Source organism: Aquarana catesbeiana, linkage group LG02 (assembly GCF_042186555.1).
Source record: "Aquarana catesbeiana isolate 2022-GZ linkage group LG02, ASM4218655v1, whole genome shotgun sequence".
Lineage (NCBI taxonomy): Eukaryota > Metazoa > Chordata > Amphibia > Anura > Ranidae > Aquarana > Aquarana catesbeiana.
In genome coordinates, this window is record NC_133325.1 from 40,615,309 (window position 1) to 40,632,884 (window position 17,576).

The window sequence follows — 17,576 nt, forward strand, 5'->3', positions numbered from 1 at the left end:
CATAGCGGCTGTTTTCTTTGCCTGACCTACATTTGGGAAGCAATCTGGAAGGAACTACATTTGCTTTGCATTTTTTTTAAATGCAGCATGTCCTATTGTCGGGAGTGGATGGCTTCCACCACTACCACCCCCATACAAGAAACATTGTTTCTTTTTGTATCTTTGTGTTTATTCATCTACAGATCAAAGGCATGAACTTCGATCTGCAGATGAAGTCAGTTTAAAGTGGTTGTAATAAACTCTGTTACACCATTTTTACCTACAGGTAAGCTTATAATAAAGGTTAACCTGTAGGTCCCGTGAATATATCCCAAACTAACACCGTTTAGGAGATATTCACTGTATCCGCATGTGCCGACATCATCGGCACATGCGCACTGAAGAAATGGCCCGCTTGTGCCGTTTATTCAGGGGCCATACCGTGACCAGCGGCTCCCGCGCGGATGAGGGTAGAGGATGCTAGTGCTTTGCTAGGCAGAATGTCCATGTCCAATAATGCTTCTAGTCTGCCCCATGCAGGCGCAGTGATATCATCCATTTACAAGAAAGTGGAGGTGCATGGGCGGGCCGACAATTGAATTCAGCATTGATGCATTACTGTTTATTGCCCTTCACTGGAAGTAAGGCATTATGACAAGCAGGATCAACAGGCAAAAACTAGGAATAGAAGGAGAACTTGACAATGATTTTGATATTGACAATACCAGGCGCCCCCAAACTTTCTAAGCAAAGGGCTTCACTGTCCTTCAGAACTTTAGGGGGACGGACTGTGGCCAGTGGGAGTAGAAGATGCCCCAGTGTTAGTGGTAATAAACAATCTTGGTGGTCTGTGGGAGTAAAAAAATTACACAGCACCTGTAGTCAGTAGTGGGAGGAATAGTGCTCCATCATTGGTGTAAGTGGGAGGAACAGTGCCTCTTCATTGGTGCCATAGGTAGGAATAGTTTCTGATGTCGGTGTCAGTGGAAGAAATTGTGTCTAACATTGGAGTCATTGGGAGGAATAGTGTTCCATCATTTATACCAGTGGGAAGAATAGTGCCCCATTGTTTATGTCAGTGGAAGGAATACTAGCCCATCATTGGTGTCAGTGGAAGGGATAGTGCTCCACCATTGGTGTCAGTGGAAGGAATAGTGCTCCATCGTTGGTGTCAGTGACAGGAATACTGCCCCATCGTTGGTGTCAGTGGAAGGAATAGTGCCGATGTTGTTATCATTGGGAGGAATAGTGTCCCATCAATGGTATCAGTGGGAGGAGTAGAGCCCCATCAATGGTATTAGTGGGAGGAATAGTGCCCTATCATTGGAAGGAACAGTGCCCCATTGATGGTGTCACTGGGAGGAGCAGTGCTCCATTGTTGGTGTTAGTGGACTGAATAGTGCCCATTATTGGTGTCAATGGAAGAAACATCACCAGATGTTGGTGTTATTGGAAGGAATAGTGTCCGATCATTGGTGTCAGTGGAAGAAATAGGGCCCAATGTTGGTGTCAGTGGGAGGAATAGTGTCTCATCATTGTCATTAGTAGGAGGAAAAGTGCCTGATGTCAGTGGGAGGAATAGTGCCTGATTTTGGTGTCATTGGGAGGAATAGTGTACTGTGATTTATATCAGTGGAAGGAATAGTGCCCCATTGTTGGTGTCAGTGGAAGAAATATTGTCCCATGGTTGGTGTCAGTAGGAAGAATAGTGTTCCATCATTTATATCAGTGGGAGGAATAATGCCACATCATTGGTATCAGTGGAAGGAATAGAGCCCCATTAGTGGTGTCAGTGGGAGGAATAGTGCCCCATCAATGGTATCAGTGGAAGGAATAGTGTCCCATCATTGGTGTCAGTGGGAGGAATAGTGCCCCATCATTGGTGTCAGTGGGAGGAACAGTGCTCCATCGTTGGTGTCAGTGACAGGAATAGTGTACCATCATTGGTGTCAGTGGAAGAAATAGTGCCGATGTTGGTGTCAGTGGGAGGAATAGTGTCCCATTATTGGTGTCATTGGAAGGAACAGTGCCCCATTATTGGAGTCAATGGAAGGAATAGCGCCAGATGTTGGTGTCATTGGAAGGAACAGTGTCCGATGTTGGTGTCATTGGGAGGAAAAGGGCCTGATGTCAGTGGCAGTAAAAGTGCCCAATGTTGGAGTCAGTTGGAGGAGCAGTGCCTCATCATTGGCATTAGTGGGAGGAATAGTGCCTGATGTCAGTGGGAGGAATAGTGTTCTATGATTTATATCAGTGGGAGAAATAGTGCCCCATTGCTGGTGTCAGTGGAAGGAATATTGCCCCATGGTTGGTGTCAGTAGGAAGAATAGTGCTCCATCATTTATATCAATGGGCGAAACAATACCCCATTATTGGTGTCAGTGGGAGGAGTAGTTCCCCATTATTGGTGTCAGTGAGAGGAATAGTGCCCCATTATTGATGTCAGTGGGAGGAATAGTGCCCAAAGGCCAGATAAAGACAATCAAGGGGCTTCATCTCTTCATCTGGGAAAGTAGAATGTATTTGTGGAATGATTATTCATTCCCGGTGGAGTGAATGATCTGGGGACCAGGCATATTTACAAATAATACATGTTTAATACATACATGTTACAGGACCAATAATACATGTTTTCAGGACCAATTAGATCCCTCCTTTATTCTTCATACAATTCATAATGTAGCCTATGAAGCCTGATGCCCCATACACACGATCGGACTTTCCAACTGTTATGGAAATGATTAAGAGCTCCAATCGAGCCCAAGGTTATCTGCTGCTGTCTCTAATTGAAAAGTGTGGATATGCATGCATATAAAAGTAAACACTTTGAGACACGCTCAGCACCGTTACTTCTTACACTTCTAATTTATTCAAGGCGGTGCTAATGTTTTATACACACAAATACGTCATTGCTATGTTAGTCTAATAGGTACATCTCATTGGTTAAGAAGGAGAAAAGAAGATGGAGAATCTTCATAACGAGGTTTGGCTGTCCTTGGTTTTATCTTCAGTTCCGCGTTCTTCTGATGTGTGGGATGTAGGGGGTACCCGCCATTTTGAGAAAATATAGGAACAGAGCAAACCTGTATACTTATATAATGAGTAAGGAGAAAAATATGTATGCACATAAGAAAATAGACATTTTCAGATTATTATTATTATTATTTACATCACATTCCTTCACACAACAACAAAACCGTGGATTTTTGTTCGAAGGATGTTGGCTCAAACTTGTCTTGCATACACACGGTCACACAAATGTTGGCCAACAATTACGAACGTGGGAACGTGGTGACGTACAACACATATGAAAAATTAAGTTCAATAGCCAGTGTGGCTCCTTCTGCTTGATTCCGAGCATGTGTGAACTTTTGTGGGACGGACTTGTGTACACACGATCGGACTTTCGGACAACAAAGTTTTGTTGGCGGAAAATTTGAGAACCTACTCTCAAACATTTGTTGGTGGAAAGTCCGACAGCAAATGTTCGATGGAGCATACACACGGTCGGACTTTCCGACAACAAGCTCACACCCAACATTTCCCGACCGTGTGTACGAGGCATAAGAATTGTTCTAATGGGTCCCAAAAGTTAGCCAATAAAAGGTCTCACTTATACTTTAGGATTTCTGCATTAACTGATGGATTCTACCATTACATATACCGTATGAGGTGGAGGAAGCAGTATGACTACAAAAGTATGGAGAGTTTATTAACACAATTATGTTGTGTTAACAATATAAACCAATCAGAAACCTTGCTTCATTTTGAACCCTGAATTTCAGAAATGATCAGTGGAAGCTGATTGGTTGTTGTGGCCAATACAAATGTTCTTGTTAGTTTACTTTTCATGCATAAGCCAGGGGGGGAAGGGGGAGGGGGGACACAGCGAAAAAAAAAAAAAAAAATATTCAGCAGATGTCCCATGACAGGTCCACTTGAAGAAGATGTATTGATTGTCACTTGGACTTCTCCTTGTGAGGTCCAATGGTGGTGTGACTCATATCGGACTCAGCACTTTTCCTATTGTACATCTGCTTCTAACTGACCATCTTACCATTGTCTAGATTAACAACCGCTAAATATTTACAGCAGACAGTTGGAAGAAATTACATAATGGACTAGAAATGTATCTATGCTTAGCAACAGGACATCTCCTTCCCTCCTCATTATACTCATTATCCTCAATATGAAGGCAAAACCCCTTCAGTAAAAGGGGACAATCCTCATAACGGAACCTGAAGTTTAATCTGCTTAGATTTAGCCTTTCCTGGGTTCTCCTTTCTCCATCATAAACGTCCTAATAAAAATATTTCTGTTTTCATCACATATCTTATTTCATACCTAGTGATGTCATCACTGGGCCTCTGTGCTTCACTATGTAATGCAGACATATTGTAGCGGGTGGGGGGGGGGGGCAGTAGGGGCTTGTACATAGCTTCCTGAAAGTATCACAGCCTCCTGCCTCAGTTCTCTTCTCAGGGGCCTTATCTGAGGTGTGAAGGTGCAGGAATTGAGGCGATCTGAGGTGTGAAGGTGCAGGAATTGGGGAGATCTGAGGTGTGAAGGTACAGGAATTGGGGAGATCTGAGGTGTGAAGGTGCAGGATTAGGGGAGATCTGAACAGTGAAGGTGCTGGATTTGGAGAGATCACCAGGGGTGAAGGTGCAGGATTTGGGGATATCTGAGATGTGAAGTTGCAGGAATCGGGGAGACCTGCGAAGTGAAGGTACAGGAACTAGGGCAATCTAAGGGTGTGAAGTTGCAGGAATTGGGGCGATTTGAGGTGTGAAGGTGCAGGATTTGGGGAGATCTGAGGTGTGAAGGTGCAGTAATTGAGGTGTGAAGGCCTGAGAAGTGAAGGTACAGGAACTAGGGCAATCTAAGGGTGTGAAGGTGCAAGAATCGGGAAGATCTGAGAGGTGAAGGTGCAGGATTTGGGGAGATCTGAGGGCTGAAGGTGCAGGATTTGGGGGGATCTGAGGGGTGAAGGTGCAGGATTTGGGGATATCTGAGATGTGAAGATGCAGGAATCAGGGAGATCTGAGGGGTAAAGGTACAGGAACTGGAGCGATCTAAGGGTGTGAAGGTGCAGGAATTGGGGAGATCTGAGGTGGGAAGGTGCAGGAACTGGGGATGATCTGAGGAATGAAGGTGCAGGAATTGGGGATATCGGAGGGGTAAAGGTGCAGGATTTGGGAAGCTCTGATGAATGAAGGTGCAGGATTTGGGGAGATCTGAGCAGTGGAGGTGCAGGATTTAGGGAGATCTGAGGGGTGGAGGCGCAGGATTTGGGGAGATCTGAGGGGTGAAGGTGCAGGATTTGTGGGGATCACCAGGGGTGAAGGTGCAGGATTTGGGGATATCTGAGATGTGAAGGTGCAGGAATTTGGGAAATCTAAGGAAGTAAAGGTGCAGGAATTGGGGTGATCTGAGGTGTGAAGGGGCAGGAATTGCAGTGATCTGAGATCTGAGGTGGGAAGGTGCAGGATCTGGGGATGATCTGAGGAATGAAGGTGCAGGATTTGGGGAGATCGGAGGGGTGAAGGTGCAGGAATTAAGGAGATCTGAGGTGCGAAGGTACCAGAATTGGGGAGATCGGAGGGGTGAAGGTGCAGGATTTGGGGAGATCTGAGGAATGAAGGTGCAGGATTTGGAGAGATCTGAAAGGTGGAGATGCAGGATTTGGGGGGATCTGAGGGGTGAAGGTGCAGGATTTGGGGGGATCTGAGGGGTGAAGGTGCAGGATTTGGGGATATCTGAGATGTGAAGATGCAGGAATCAGGGAGATCTGAGGGGTAAAGGTACAGGAACTGGAGCGATCTAAGGGTGTGAAGGTGCAGGAATTGGGGAGATCTGAGGTGGGAAGGTGCAGGAACTGGGGATGATCTGAGGAATGAAGGTGCAGGATTTGGGGAGATCGGAGGGGTGAAGGTGAAGGAATTAGGGTGATCTGAGGTGTGAAGGTACAGGAATTGGGGATATCGGAGGGGTGAAGGTGCAGGATTTGGGAAGCTCTGAGGAATGAAGGTGCAGGATTTGGGGTGATCTGAGCGGTGGAGGCGCAGGATTTGGGGAGATCTGAGGGGTGGAGGCGCAGGATTTTGGGAGATCTGAGGGGTGAAGGTGCAGGATTTGTGGGGATCACCAGGGGTGAAGGTGCAGGATTTGGGGATATCTGAGATGTGAAGGTGCAGGAATTTGGGAAATCTAAGGGTGTAAAGTGCAGGAATTGGGGTGATCTGAGGTGTGAAGGGGCAGGAATTGCAGTGATCTGAGATCTGAGGTGGGAAGGTGCAGGAACTGGGAATGATCTGAGGAATGAAGGTGCAGGATTTGGGGAGATCGGAGGGGTGAAGGTGCAGGAATTGAGGAGATCTGAGGTGCGAAGGTACAGGATTTGGAGAGATCTGAAAGGTGGAGGTGCTGGATTTGGGGAGATCTGAGGGGTGGAGGTGCAGGATTTGGGGAGATCTGAGGGGTGGAGGTGCAGGATTTGAGGAGATCTGAAAGGTGGAGGTGCAGGATTTGGGGAGATCTGAAAGGTGGAGGTGCAGGATTTGGGGAGATCTGAGGGGTGGAGGTGCAGGATTTGGGGAGATCTGAAAGGTGGAGGTGCAGGATTTGGGGAGATCTGAGGGGTGGAGGTGCAGGATTTGGGGAGATCTGAAAGGTGGAGGTGCAGGATTTGGGGAGATCTGAGGTGTGAAGGTGCAGGACTTAGAGCTGATCTGGGGTGTTAGGTCCACACTTCGCATAGCATGAACGCACGAGTTTTTGCAGATACGTTTCCATGTGTTGTGCATAGGGCAGCCCATTAACTTGAGTGGGCTGCCCTATGCGCAACAAACACACCTTTTTGGAAATGTGCGTCTGCTAACCACATTTGGGGTGCCATTAAAGTGGCTGTAAACCTCAGACATGAAATATGAACAAAGCATATTCCTCGATAGTGTGTATTTGTCTAAATTAAAAGCACTAATTGTCACTTTTGTCTGCTGCTTTGTTCCACTGCTATCAGCATGAATCACTTTTGACAAGTGTCAAAAGTTCCTGACACCAAGAGGAAAATGGTGACAGAGGTGATTGACAGCCTCAGCTCTATTCCTGTGTGCTGTGTGGAGGGGGGGGGGGGTGTCCTTTCTCTCCAATCAGCTCTCAGATCTCTCTGAGCTCTGCAGAGTGTAACTTTAGCTCAACTTCAACTCTGCCCCCTGTTTTCTGAACTCTCAGACAAGCTTTAAAATCCAACGGATGTAGAGAAGAAAGGGCTACAGATAAACAGGTACAACTTATGTAGGAGTATTTGTTTCATCTTTGTATATCACCTGAGGACAGTCACTTTGTTTATGTAAGGGTTTACAACCACTTTAAATATTACGTTGTACTGCAATTAGCAGTATAAATATGAGTGCGAGAACTGAAAACAAACTAAGACTACAATGCGCTATTGTTCACCAGCACAACGGTTGCCTAATCCTTCTGAACATGACACTTTCATGTGGAAAAGGTTGCTGACCCCTGATGTAATGTATAGAAACATTCTCCACGCTCGTAAAACAGAAAAATAAAGTGGATAAAACCAAAAGAACATCCCCTCAATAGGGCTAGGACAGTCTGCCAACTTCTACTTCATCCCTTCCGAAGATCTGGTGGAGACAATCATGGTCTCACACATGAGCTACGTGCAGAAACATACGGAATGCCAGATCTGTCCTCCCAGCTAATGGGAATCACTGACCTGTATACTAATTCTAACAAGCTGTGAAAAGCTTGCTCATCTCCAGACGGGAAGAAAATCAGGCCAGTGGAGTTTGCCATAATGCACATATAACCGCACTTATCAGAGAAAGCCTGTCATTAAATAACTGCTACATGGACAGTGCATAATCTGATGGACAGAGGGACTATTTGCTTGTTCTGCTACATCTCTCTGATGTGTCAAACAAGTGCAGTGAGTACAGTATATACTATGAACTCACTGTATGTACTCACTGTACACTCACCAGCCACTTTGTTAGATACACCTTGCTAGTCCTGGGTTGGACCCCCTTTTGCCTTCAGAACTGCCCTCATTCTTCGTGGCATAGATTCAACAAAGTGTTGGAAACGTTCCTCAGAGATTTTGGTCCACATTGACATGATAGCATCACGCATTTGCTGCAGATTTGTCGGCTGCACATCTATGATGCCAATCTCTTCCATCACATCCCAAAGGTGCTCTATTTGATTGAGATCTGATGACTGTGGAGGCCATTGGAGTACAGAGACCTCATTGTCATGTTCAAGAAACCAGTGGTGAGATGATTGGAGCTTTGTGACATGGTGCATTATCCTGCTGGAAGGAGCCATTAGAAGATGAGGACACTGTAGTCATAAAGGGATGGACATGGTCAGCAACAATACTCAGGTAGGTCGTGGCATTTAATCGATGCTTAGTTGGTACTAAGAGGCCACAAAGTGTGCCAAGAAAATATCCCCCACACCATTACACCACCACCACTGACCTGAACGGTTGATACAAGGCAGGATGGAATTCTGACCCGACCATCTGAATGTCACAGCTGAAATCGAGACTCATCAGACCAGGCAACGTTTTTCCAATCTTCTTTTGTCCAGTTTTGGTGAGCCTGTAGGAATTGTAGCTGTTCTTAGCTGACAGGAGTGGAACCCGGTGTGGTCTTCTGCTGCTGTAGCACATCTGTGTCAAGGTTCGATGTGTTCTACATTCAGAGATGGTATTCTGCATACCTTGGTTGTAACGAGTGATTATTTGAGTTACTGTTGCCTTTCTATCATCTGGAACCAGTCTGCCCATTCTCCTCTGACCTCTGACACCAAAAAAGGCATTTTCGTCCACACAACTGCCGCTCACTGGATATTTTCTATTTTTCAGTCCATTCTTTGTTGATGGTTGTGTGTGAAATCCCAGTAGATCAGCAGTTTTTGAAATACTCAGACCAGTCCGTCTGGCACCAACAACCATGTCACGTTCAAAGTCACCTAAATCCCATTTATTCCCCATTCTGATGCTCGGTTTGAACTTCAGCAAGTGTCTTCACCACGTCTAGATGCCTATATGCTTTGAGTTGCTGCCATGTGATTGGCTGATTAGCAATTTTTGTCACCAAGCAAATAGGTGTACCTAATAAAGTGCCCAGTAAGTGTATGTACTCGCTGTATGTACTCACAGTATACACCTGAGGCTTTCTGTATTTGATAAACAGCTAGAAGCCTGAGATGGATGGGTCATCAAAGGGACCCTCTTTACTAATGTTCTCTAAATCTTTCAATGAGCCTTTACCTCTTTTTGTTATAGGGCTTACAGGGGTGTTATACTCAATTTCATTGCGGGCCACATCACCATTATAGTTGCCCGCAAAGGGCCGGTTGTATGTGTAAGATTAGATGTCTAAAGCACCCTACCTCCCTCTTATGGTAGCTCTCCGTATGAGATGTTACACCTTAAGTGACCAGCGGAAATTTCGAAGAGGTGAAGAAGACTATGTCACTTGAGAGCTCTCAAACAAAGGGGCTAGGTTTAGGCCTTCACACGTAAACTCTATAAAAGAACTCAGTTCTGCCCTCAGGATAGAGTGAACCAGCCAAGTCTTTATGATGACCTTTTTTTCAGCTACATTGGGGCCCTTTAAAACCGTTGGCGCGCAAGGTGATGAAGATGAATCAAAGGGTGGTGTTCAACAACAGTATTTTACACAGGTTGGACTCAGCAGATATACTGTATATGTGTGTGTATATATATATATATATATATATATATATATATATATATATATATATATATATATATATATATATATATATATATATATAAAATATAATATACTCCCTTGTGGTGACAGGTGAAATAAGTAGGGAAAGCCCAAAGGTAGAGTCTGGGGTTTACAGATAGGACGCAAGAACAAAGTCAGCATTCTGAAATCCCATCGGACTTATGATCTATGTAAGACTATGTGGGCTGTGAAGTAGTGACATTGCCCAGTGTTGCATACGGAGACAGAAGAAAACATGGGAAACAGAACCTAAAGCTCCATCTGCTGGTAGGATACAAGGCTACATGACATTTCTATGCAGTACTTGTATGCAACCTGAAAAAAAGGGAAATACTGTATATGTATATACACACACACTGTATATCTGAGTTCAGGTGAACAGTAGAAGTGTTAATACTAGAGCATACAAACTAATTTTAGACAATTGTGCACTCCCAACATTGTAGTAACATGGTTTGATGAGTGTGGTGTGGAGAAAACTGAGTCCTGCACAAAGCCCTGATCTCAACCCTACTGAACACCTATAAGATGAATTAGAACACAAATCGTGAGCCAGGTCTTCTCATTCAATATTAATAACTGACCTTACAAATGGTCACAGATTCCCACAGACACCCCAAAATCTCATGGAAAGCCTTCCCAGAAGATTGCAGGCTCCAAGAGGGCTTTTACGGGCATCCCATTTTCTACGGCACACAGGCTGGACTCCTATTAAGACTACTGTATGTTAACTGGACAAGCACCTCTTGCACTGGACCTATGGAGAACTATTCAGCTTTCGCACTTCCTTGGTTCCATGCCCAAACCTGCACTTTTCCCCCGGCACCTCCACTCATTTGAAGAGCTTTGCTTGGGTTAAGGCCCGATTCATATATGCCTGTCTACAGCTTACAAAATCCTGTTGGACCTCCATGCCACTGTTGACCCACCATTCCTAGCAAAGTGGGAAAGAGACCTACAAGTCACTTTTAGAGAACCCCAAAAGGAGTGCATACTTTTTTTGCACAGAAGTACTCCCTTTGTAGTAAGTATCAGGAGATTTCCTACAAAATAATTACGCATTGGTACCGAAACCTATCAATTCTAGCTAAACTATTCCTCAATGAATGTGAACGTTGTAAGGTGTTGTGAGCAACATCTGGTCACCATTCCCTATATCTTTTGGGAATGCCCCAAGCCTCAAACCTTTTGGCAACCAGTCCATCCACTCTTCACAAATTTACGGACATTTCCCTATTTAAACGACCCAGCTGCAGTCCTACTTTAACTTACTTCCCGATCCAGGAAGCGTTATCACAAATCTCTTCTCAAACACCTTCTTAACGCTGTGCGGGCGTGTATACCGAGCCAGTGGAAACAACAGTCTGACCCTAAGATGGCCCAATGGCTGGCAAGGGTTAATAATATTGAACAGATGGAAGACCTGACTGCTGCTATTCAGGATAAATCGGAGGAACATAAGACCAGGTGGTTTTAAAGGGACATTTTCCACTTTTCAGATGAATAGCTCCATTATGCATAGCTTTAGCTTCGTGCCTGAGACTAATATTGCATTGAGACTCATATTCATATCAGCACTGATGTTCCTTACTCTCTAGGTGGAACTCTCACTCCCCCTCTTCTTTTTCCTTCCCCCACCCTTTCCCCTGCCCCCTTTCTCCCTCCTCTTTCTCCCCTTTTCTCTTCTACCTCTGACTTTCTTTCTTTCCTTTTAACTCCCGAAAAAAATTGGTATGCCCTGACCCCAGTTGGCCGCTTCACATCAGACTTCCCCCATGTTCCTGTGACTTTTTTTGGAGATCGAAGGGACTTCCCTCCACTGCAGGGCATGTGTCTACGCAACCCGCCCAGAAGGGTCCCTGGACCTCCATATACTTGTTACCCGATTTCTTGGCCTTCCTGCCTACTTTTAGTTTCATCCTCTGGCAACTGCTCTGAGTGATCTTGTTTCCTGCGGGATGCACCCGTTGATAGCTTGTGCAAATGCAATTTTGTATTGATAATATGTTCTGTGAAGTTACCGTTTCATTGTGTATGTTGCAAACTACAAAAAAAAAGAAGGAAGGCCAACCCCACCTTAATGACCATGGCTTTGGAATAGGATGCTCAAGAAGCCGATTGGTGTGATGGTCAGCTGTCTATACAAAATTTCTCCTTAAGTGAACCCATTACTTTGTCTTAAAAGGTTCACTTTAACACCGTTGGCCACTTACCCGTGCTTTCATCGGACTGGTTAAAGCCACAGATCTGACATATGCTCCGGACCCACTTGTTCATGTCTTCTTCGGTCTCAGCCACCAGGTAGAAGGTGCGGTCGCTGGTCTTTAAGTCGAAGACGTAGCTGTCCTGCAGCTCTTTCTTGTTGAAGGTCAGTCCAGAGTCCACCTGCTCGCAGCAGCTCAGGTTAATCACCCGGATGGGCTTCTTGGAGTGGTCATTCTTGTAGTATTCCAGGACGTCGGGATCTCCGCTCATGCGCCCGCTCCTGAGGATAAACCACCGTTTCTTCCATGCCTGGTAAAAGAGACCCACAGTCAGTGATGGGGTAGGGTTTACGGCACTACAGGATAACTATAGGAGTGTAGAGACCAACTAAAGTGTTATGTAGGATGGAAAATTCTTCTCAAACGAACAACTTTCTAACAGTGAATGTAGTTTTCATTTGAGAAATTACATACAGTACATTCCAAAATGTTAAAAGCAAATGAATATTTGAAGTACTTTTGCACATTTGTCAAGTCATCAGAAGTACTGATGAGACTAAAGAGGGACTGAAGAGGGATGAGACTAACACGTATCACGCTATCAATTGCATACTCAGAATATCTATAGACAGCTCTCTAGTAATGATCGGGAGGTGGAGGGACAGGCTCCTGAGCATGTGACCACGGTGACAGCCAACTATAGTGGTCACATGATCGGGCAGTCCAACCTTTTCCTCCAGACGTAAAGACCAACTTAAAGGGATGCCGGCGGGTGGGCTTGAAGGGGTTAAATGTGAAGGGGAACAGAGAGACAGACACTTTAGGTCTCATTCACATCTCAGCATTTTGTAATTTGAAGCTACCCAAACGTTCAACATCTAAAAAAAATCCTATCATTTTAAATGGCGCCTATTTAAACCTGAGCGTTTAGGCGGCGGATGCTCAAAAAAGTACTGGAGCTTCTATTTCAGGTAGATATGGCACCATATTGTTCAATGGAAGCAGCTGAAAAAATGCGCAAAAACATGTTACACACATTTTTCTGATGCTCTCCCCTGGGGGGCCAAAAACGCAACAAAGAATCTCCTGTAGGGCACGTCAAACATGTAAACCAGCGGGGGGGGAAAGATTCAAAATTGGCTGGACATGCTTGCACTCAAGTGTGAATGCATCTTATTGTTGTGCAATTTACAATAAAATAAAATAAAAACAAATTTAAAACATTAAGTTAAAAGAAGATAAAACAAAAATAAATAGATAAAATAAAAAAAATTTATAAAAAAAATCCCAATGATTACCCCCTAGTGATAAAAGCATAAAAAGTGTGAATGTGGCCTATTGTGCCTAAGCACTTTCTCACAATCTAGAAGAAAAGTTGGAAAAAAAAAAATACCAAAAATACAGAAAATAAAAACATTAATTAAATATGTAAAAATAGAATTTGAAACAATTTAAAAAATGACACATTTCTATTCAAAATAAAAAAAAATTTAAAAAAAAATTAAAAAAAAGCTAAAAATCAGTGAGCTGATGCACTGTGGTCATGAAAACATTTAAAAAAAGCATTGCATACAGCTGACATCACATTTTCTGAATGTGCAAAGCAACACAAAAAAGGGGTTCAAAATTGACTGAATATGCTACACTCAAGTGCGAATGTGGCTTATTTTTCCTAAACACTTTGTCGCAATATAAAATAAAAATGAATAAATATCAATTTTAAATGTAAACAAAAAAATGCAAAAAATTAAAAATTTCATTAAAATAATAATAATAATAATAAAAAACGAAAAACAGATAAAACCCAATAAGTAGATTCGCTGTGGCCATGAAAACATAAAAAAAAAAAAAAAAAAAAGCATTGCATACAGCTGACATTACATTTTCTGATGTAAAACAGCACAAAAAAAGGGTTATAATTGGCTGAATATACTATACTCAAGTGTGAATGTGGCTTATTTTGCCTAAGCACTTTGTTGCAATATAAAAATAAAATAAAATAAATAAATATCAATTTAAAATGTAAAAAAAAGAATCTAAAAATAAACAAATTGAATTAAAATAATATATATAACAAAAAACAAAAAACAAAAAAAAACAAAAGATAAAAACCAATGAGTAGATTCCCCATGGTCATGAAAACATGAAGCCGGAATATGGCCTATTGTGCGCTTGTCACAGACTAGAATAAAATAAAATATAAATACATAAAACAAAACAAATTAAAAAAAATATTAAAAACTAAAAAAATAGTAATAAAAACAAAACAAAAGCATTGCATATATCTGACATCACGTGTATTTTTTGTTCCTATCCAATGTTTTCTATCTCTGGCTCTTCCACGGCGGCCCCAATACATGGCCATACAAGGTTCACTGGCCATCTGTCTTCCTCTCTAGTAATATTATTTCAGTGTACAGAAAACACAAAGAATGTGAATAATGTGTCACTGACAGATAATGTCACCGTCAGACCCGTGTCACAGTCAGAAAACAACCTGCAGACCTGTAAACCGTACATATGGGAGGGGGGAGGGGGGAGTAGCGGGAGGAGAATTTTCATTCCCAAATCGATCGTCCCGTTTAAATGCAGAGATTTATCAATCTCTAAAGTCTGTGGCTTTCGCTAAAATGATACTCAGTGATCCTGCTATGAAGGACCACCATCTGTTATAGGGTGACAACGCTCTGTCCCTGGCTCCTAATTGTACTCATGTGTTGTCACCTTTGCCACGCAGACTTCAAACTTTTCTTTTTTTTTAACACACACTACACAGGCACGCCCCTCCGCTGTCATCACCAGCACCCCCCCCCCCCCCCCCCCCCGCTTCCTCGAGAAATGTCATGTCGCCATCACTAGACTGAGTTGGGCATAAAGTGGCTCCAGGAGATCAGCATTACGGAGATTTAACAAGGGGGAAAAAAACAAATATTATTATTTTTTATTTTTTTTTGCTTATGTTTTAGTAACGTAATTATTTCATTATTCTATTAGGGTTTACTTCCACTTTAACCACTTTCACCCCCTTCCTGTCCAGGCCAGTTTTCTGCTGCACTTTGAATGACAATTGCAACGCTGTAGCCATATGAAATCTTTATCATTATTTTGAGACAAGTAGAGCTTTCTTTTGGTGGTATTTAATCACCACTGGGGTTTTTATTTTTTGCTAAACAAACAAAAAAGTTTTTGTTTATGTTTCTTTTATAAAATGTTGTAAAGAAGTAATTTTTCCCCTTCACTGATGTGCGCTGATGAGGCTGCACTGATGGACACTGATATGCTGCACTTATGGGCACTGATGAGGCAGCACTGATGGGCACTGATAGGCTTCAATGATGGGCACTGATGATGCAGCACTAATGAGGCTGCACTGATGGGCACTGATGATGCAGCACTAATGAGGCTGCACTGATGGGCACTGGTATGCTGCACTGATGAGGTGGCACTGATGGGCACTTATGAGGCTGCACTGATATGCTGCACTGATAGGCTTCAATGATTGGCACTGATGAGGCTGCACTGATGGGCACTGATATGCTGCACTGATGGGCACTGATATGCTGCACTGAAAAGGCAGCACTGATGAGGCTGCACTGATGAGCACTGATGAGGCGGCACTGATAGGCTTCAATGATGGGCACTGATGAGGCGGCACTGATGAGGCTGCACTGATGGACACTGATATGCTGCACTGATGGGCACTGATGAGGCGGCACTGATATGCTGCACTGATGAGGCGGCACTGATGAGGCTGCACTGATAGGCACTGATAGGCTTCATTGATGAGCACTGATGAGGCGGCACTAATGATGCTGCACTGATGGGCACTGATGAGGCTGCACTGATAGGCTTCAATGATCGGCACTGATGAGGCGGCACTGATATGCTGTACTGATGAGACGGCACTGATGAGGCGGCACTGATGGGCACTGATATGCTGCACTGATGAGGCTGCACTGATGGCCACTGATAGGCTTCAATGATAGGCACTGATGAGGCTGCACTGATGAGGCGGCACTGATGGGCACTGATATGCTGCACTGATGAGGCTGCACTGATGAGCACTGATATGCTTCAATGATAGGCACTGATGAGGCTGCCCTGATGGGCACTGATAGGCTTCAATGATAGGCACTGATGAGGCGGCACTGATGGGCACTGATAGGCTTCAATGATAGGCACTGATGAGGCAGCACTGATGGGCACTGATATGCTGCACTGATGAGGCTGCACTGATGGGCACTGATATGCTGCACTGATGAGGCTGCACTGATAGGCATTGATAGGCTTCAATGATAGGCACTGATGAGGTTGCACTGATGGGCACTGACAAGGTGGCACTGATGAGGCTGCACTGATGGGCACTGATAGACATCACTGATAGGCAGCACTGGCGGGCACTGTTGGGGCAGCACTGATCATCAGGACACTGATGATCAGTGCCCTGATTATCAGTGTAGATGTCCCCTGTGTGGATTGCCGCTTATCAACTCTCCTCTCCACACGAGCTGTCAGCGTGAGGAGACGATTGCCGATAACGGCAAATCCTGTTTTCACTGTAATCAGCTGTGATTGGACACAGCTGTTCACATGGTAAAGAGCCGTTGTGATTGGGTCTTTCACAGATCACTACCAATGCATGCCGTAGGGGGGCGCGCGGCAAGCACGATCGCGGGAGGACGTCACATGACTCCCTCCCAGCAATGTGCGGCCGCGCTGTAGCCAGGATTCAGCTATAGGACGCTTGTGAAGGGTCACAAAAAAATGAAAAGTTGAACTAACTCCAAATATTTTGGCCACCCCTCCGGACCTCACCGTTCTGCCGGTGTAGCGCACTGTACACTGCATACACAGCCCCGGAGTAAGCATCCATCATAATGCTCACAATGGCAAGTGCTCATTGGTCAACGTAACTGTGACCATGCTGACCAATGAGAACCTCTTTTGAGGTTTCTTGTTTCGGTAAGGTGTCCCCAGAAGAAAGCAGCACTTCTCATTGATCAGGTGGTCATGTCATTGCGAGCATTATAGTGGATACCCACTCTGGGGCTGTGCAGTGTACAGTGTACCGCTACACCGGCAGCATGGAGCATCACAGCCGCTATGTGCAGCGGGGTCCGGAGGGGAGTGGCCATATTTGGGCCCCACCCTTTTAAAAAGAACCTGGATAGCCCCAGACAGTCATTAACCACTTGAGCTCTGGAAGGTTTTACCCCCCTTCACGACCAGGCCATTTTTTTACTATTCAGCACGGCGCTACGCACGGTCATGCAACACTGTACACAATAAAAATTTATATAATTTTTTTCACATAAATAGAGCTTTCTTTTGATGGTCTTTGATCACCTCTGCCTTTTTTTTCTCTTTTATTATTATTTTAATATACTGCATTTAAATGAAAAAAGACTTTTTGAAATGTTGACAAAAAAAAAAAAAATTTGAAAAAAAAAATTTTTTGAAAAAAAATATTTTATACTTCCTGTTATAAAAAACATATCCAATAAATCCAATATTTTTTTTATTATATAAATGAAAAAAGACTTTTTGAAATGTTGAAAAAAAAAAACAAATTTTGAAAAGAAAGATTTCTACTTCCTGT

General features: G+C 43.8%; 1 protein-coding gene across 2 annotated transcripts in view; it reads right to left on the minus strand.

The window, feature by feature from the left end:
- The window catches only part of GAB2 (GRB2 associated binding protein 2), a 237,040-nt gene that overhangs the window by 76,798 nt on the left and 142,666 nt on the right, over window positions 1-17,576 (minus strand). For both annotated transcript variants that reach the window (XM_073612818.1, XM_073612819.1), the window contains exon 2: window positions 11,987-12,287. In XM_073612818.1, the coding sequence (XP_073468919.1) occupies window positions 11,987-12,287 (301 nt within the window). The remainder of the gene's footprint in view (window positions 1-11,986; window positions 12,288-17,576) is intronic.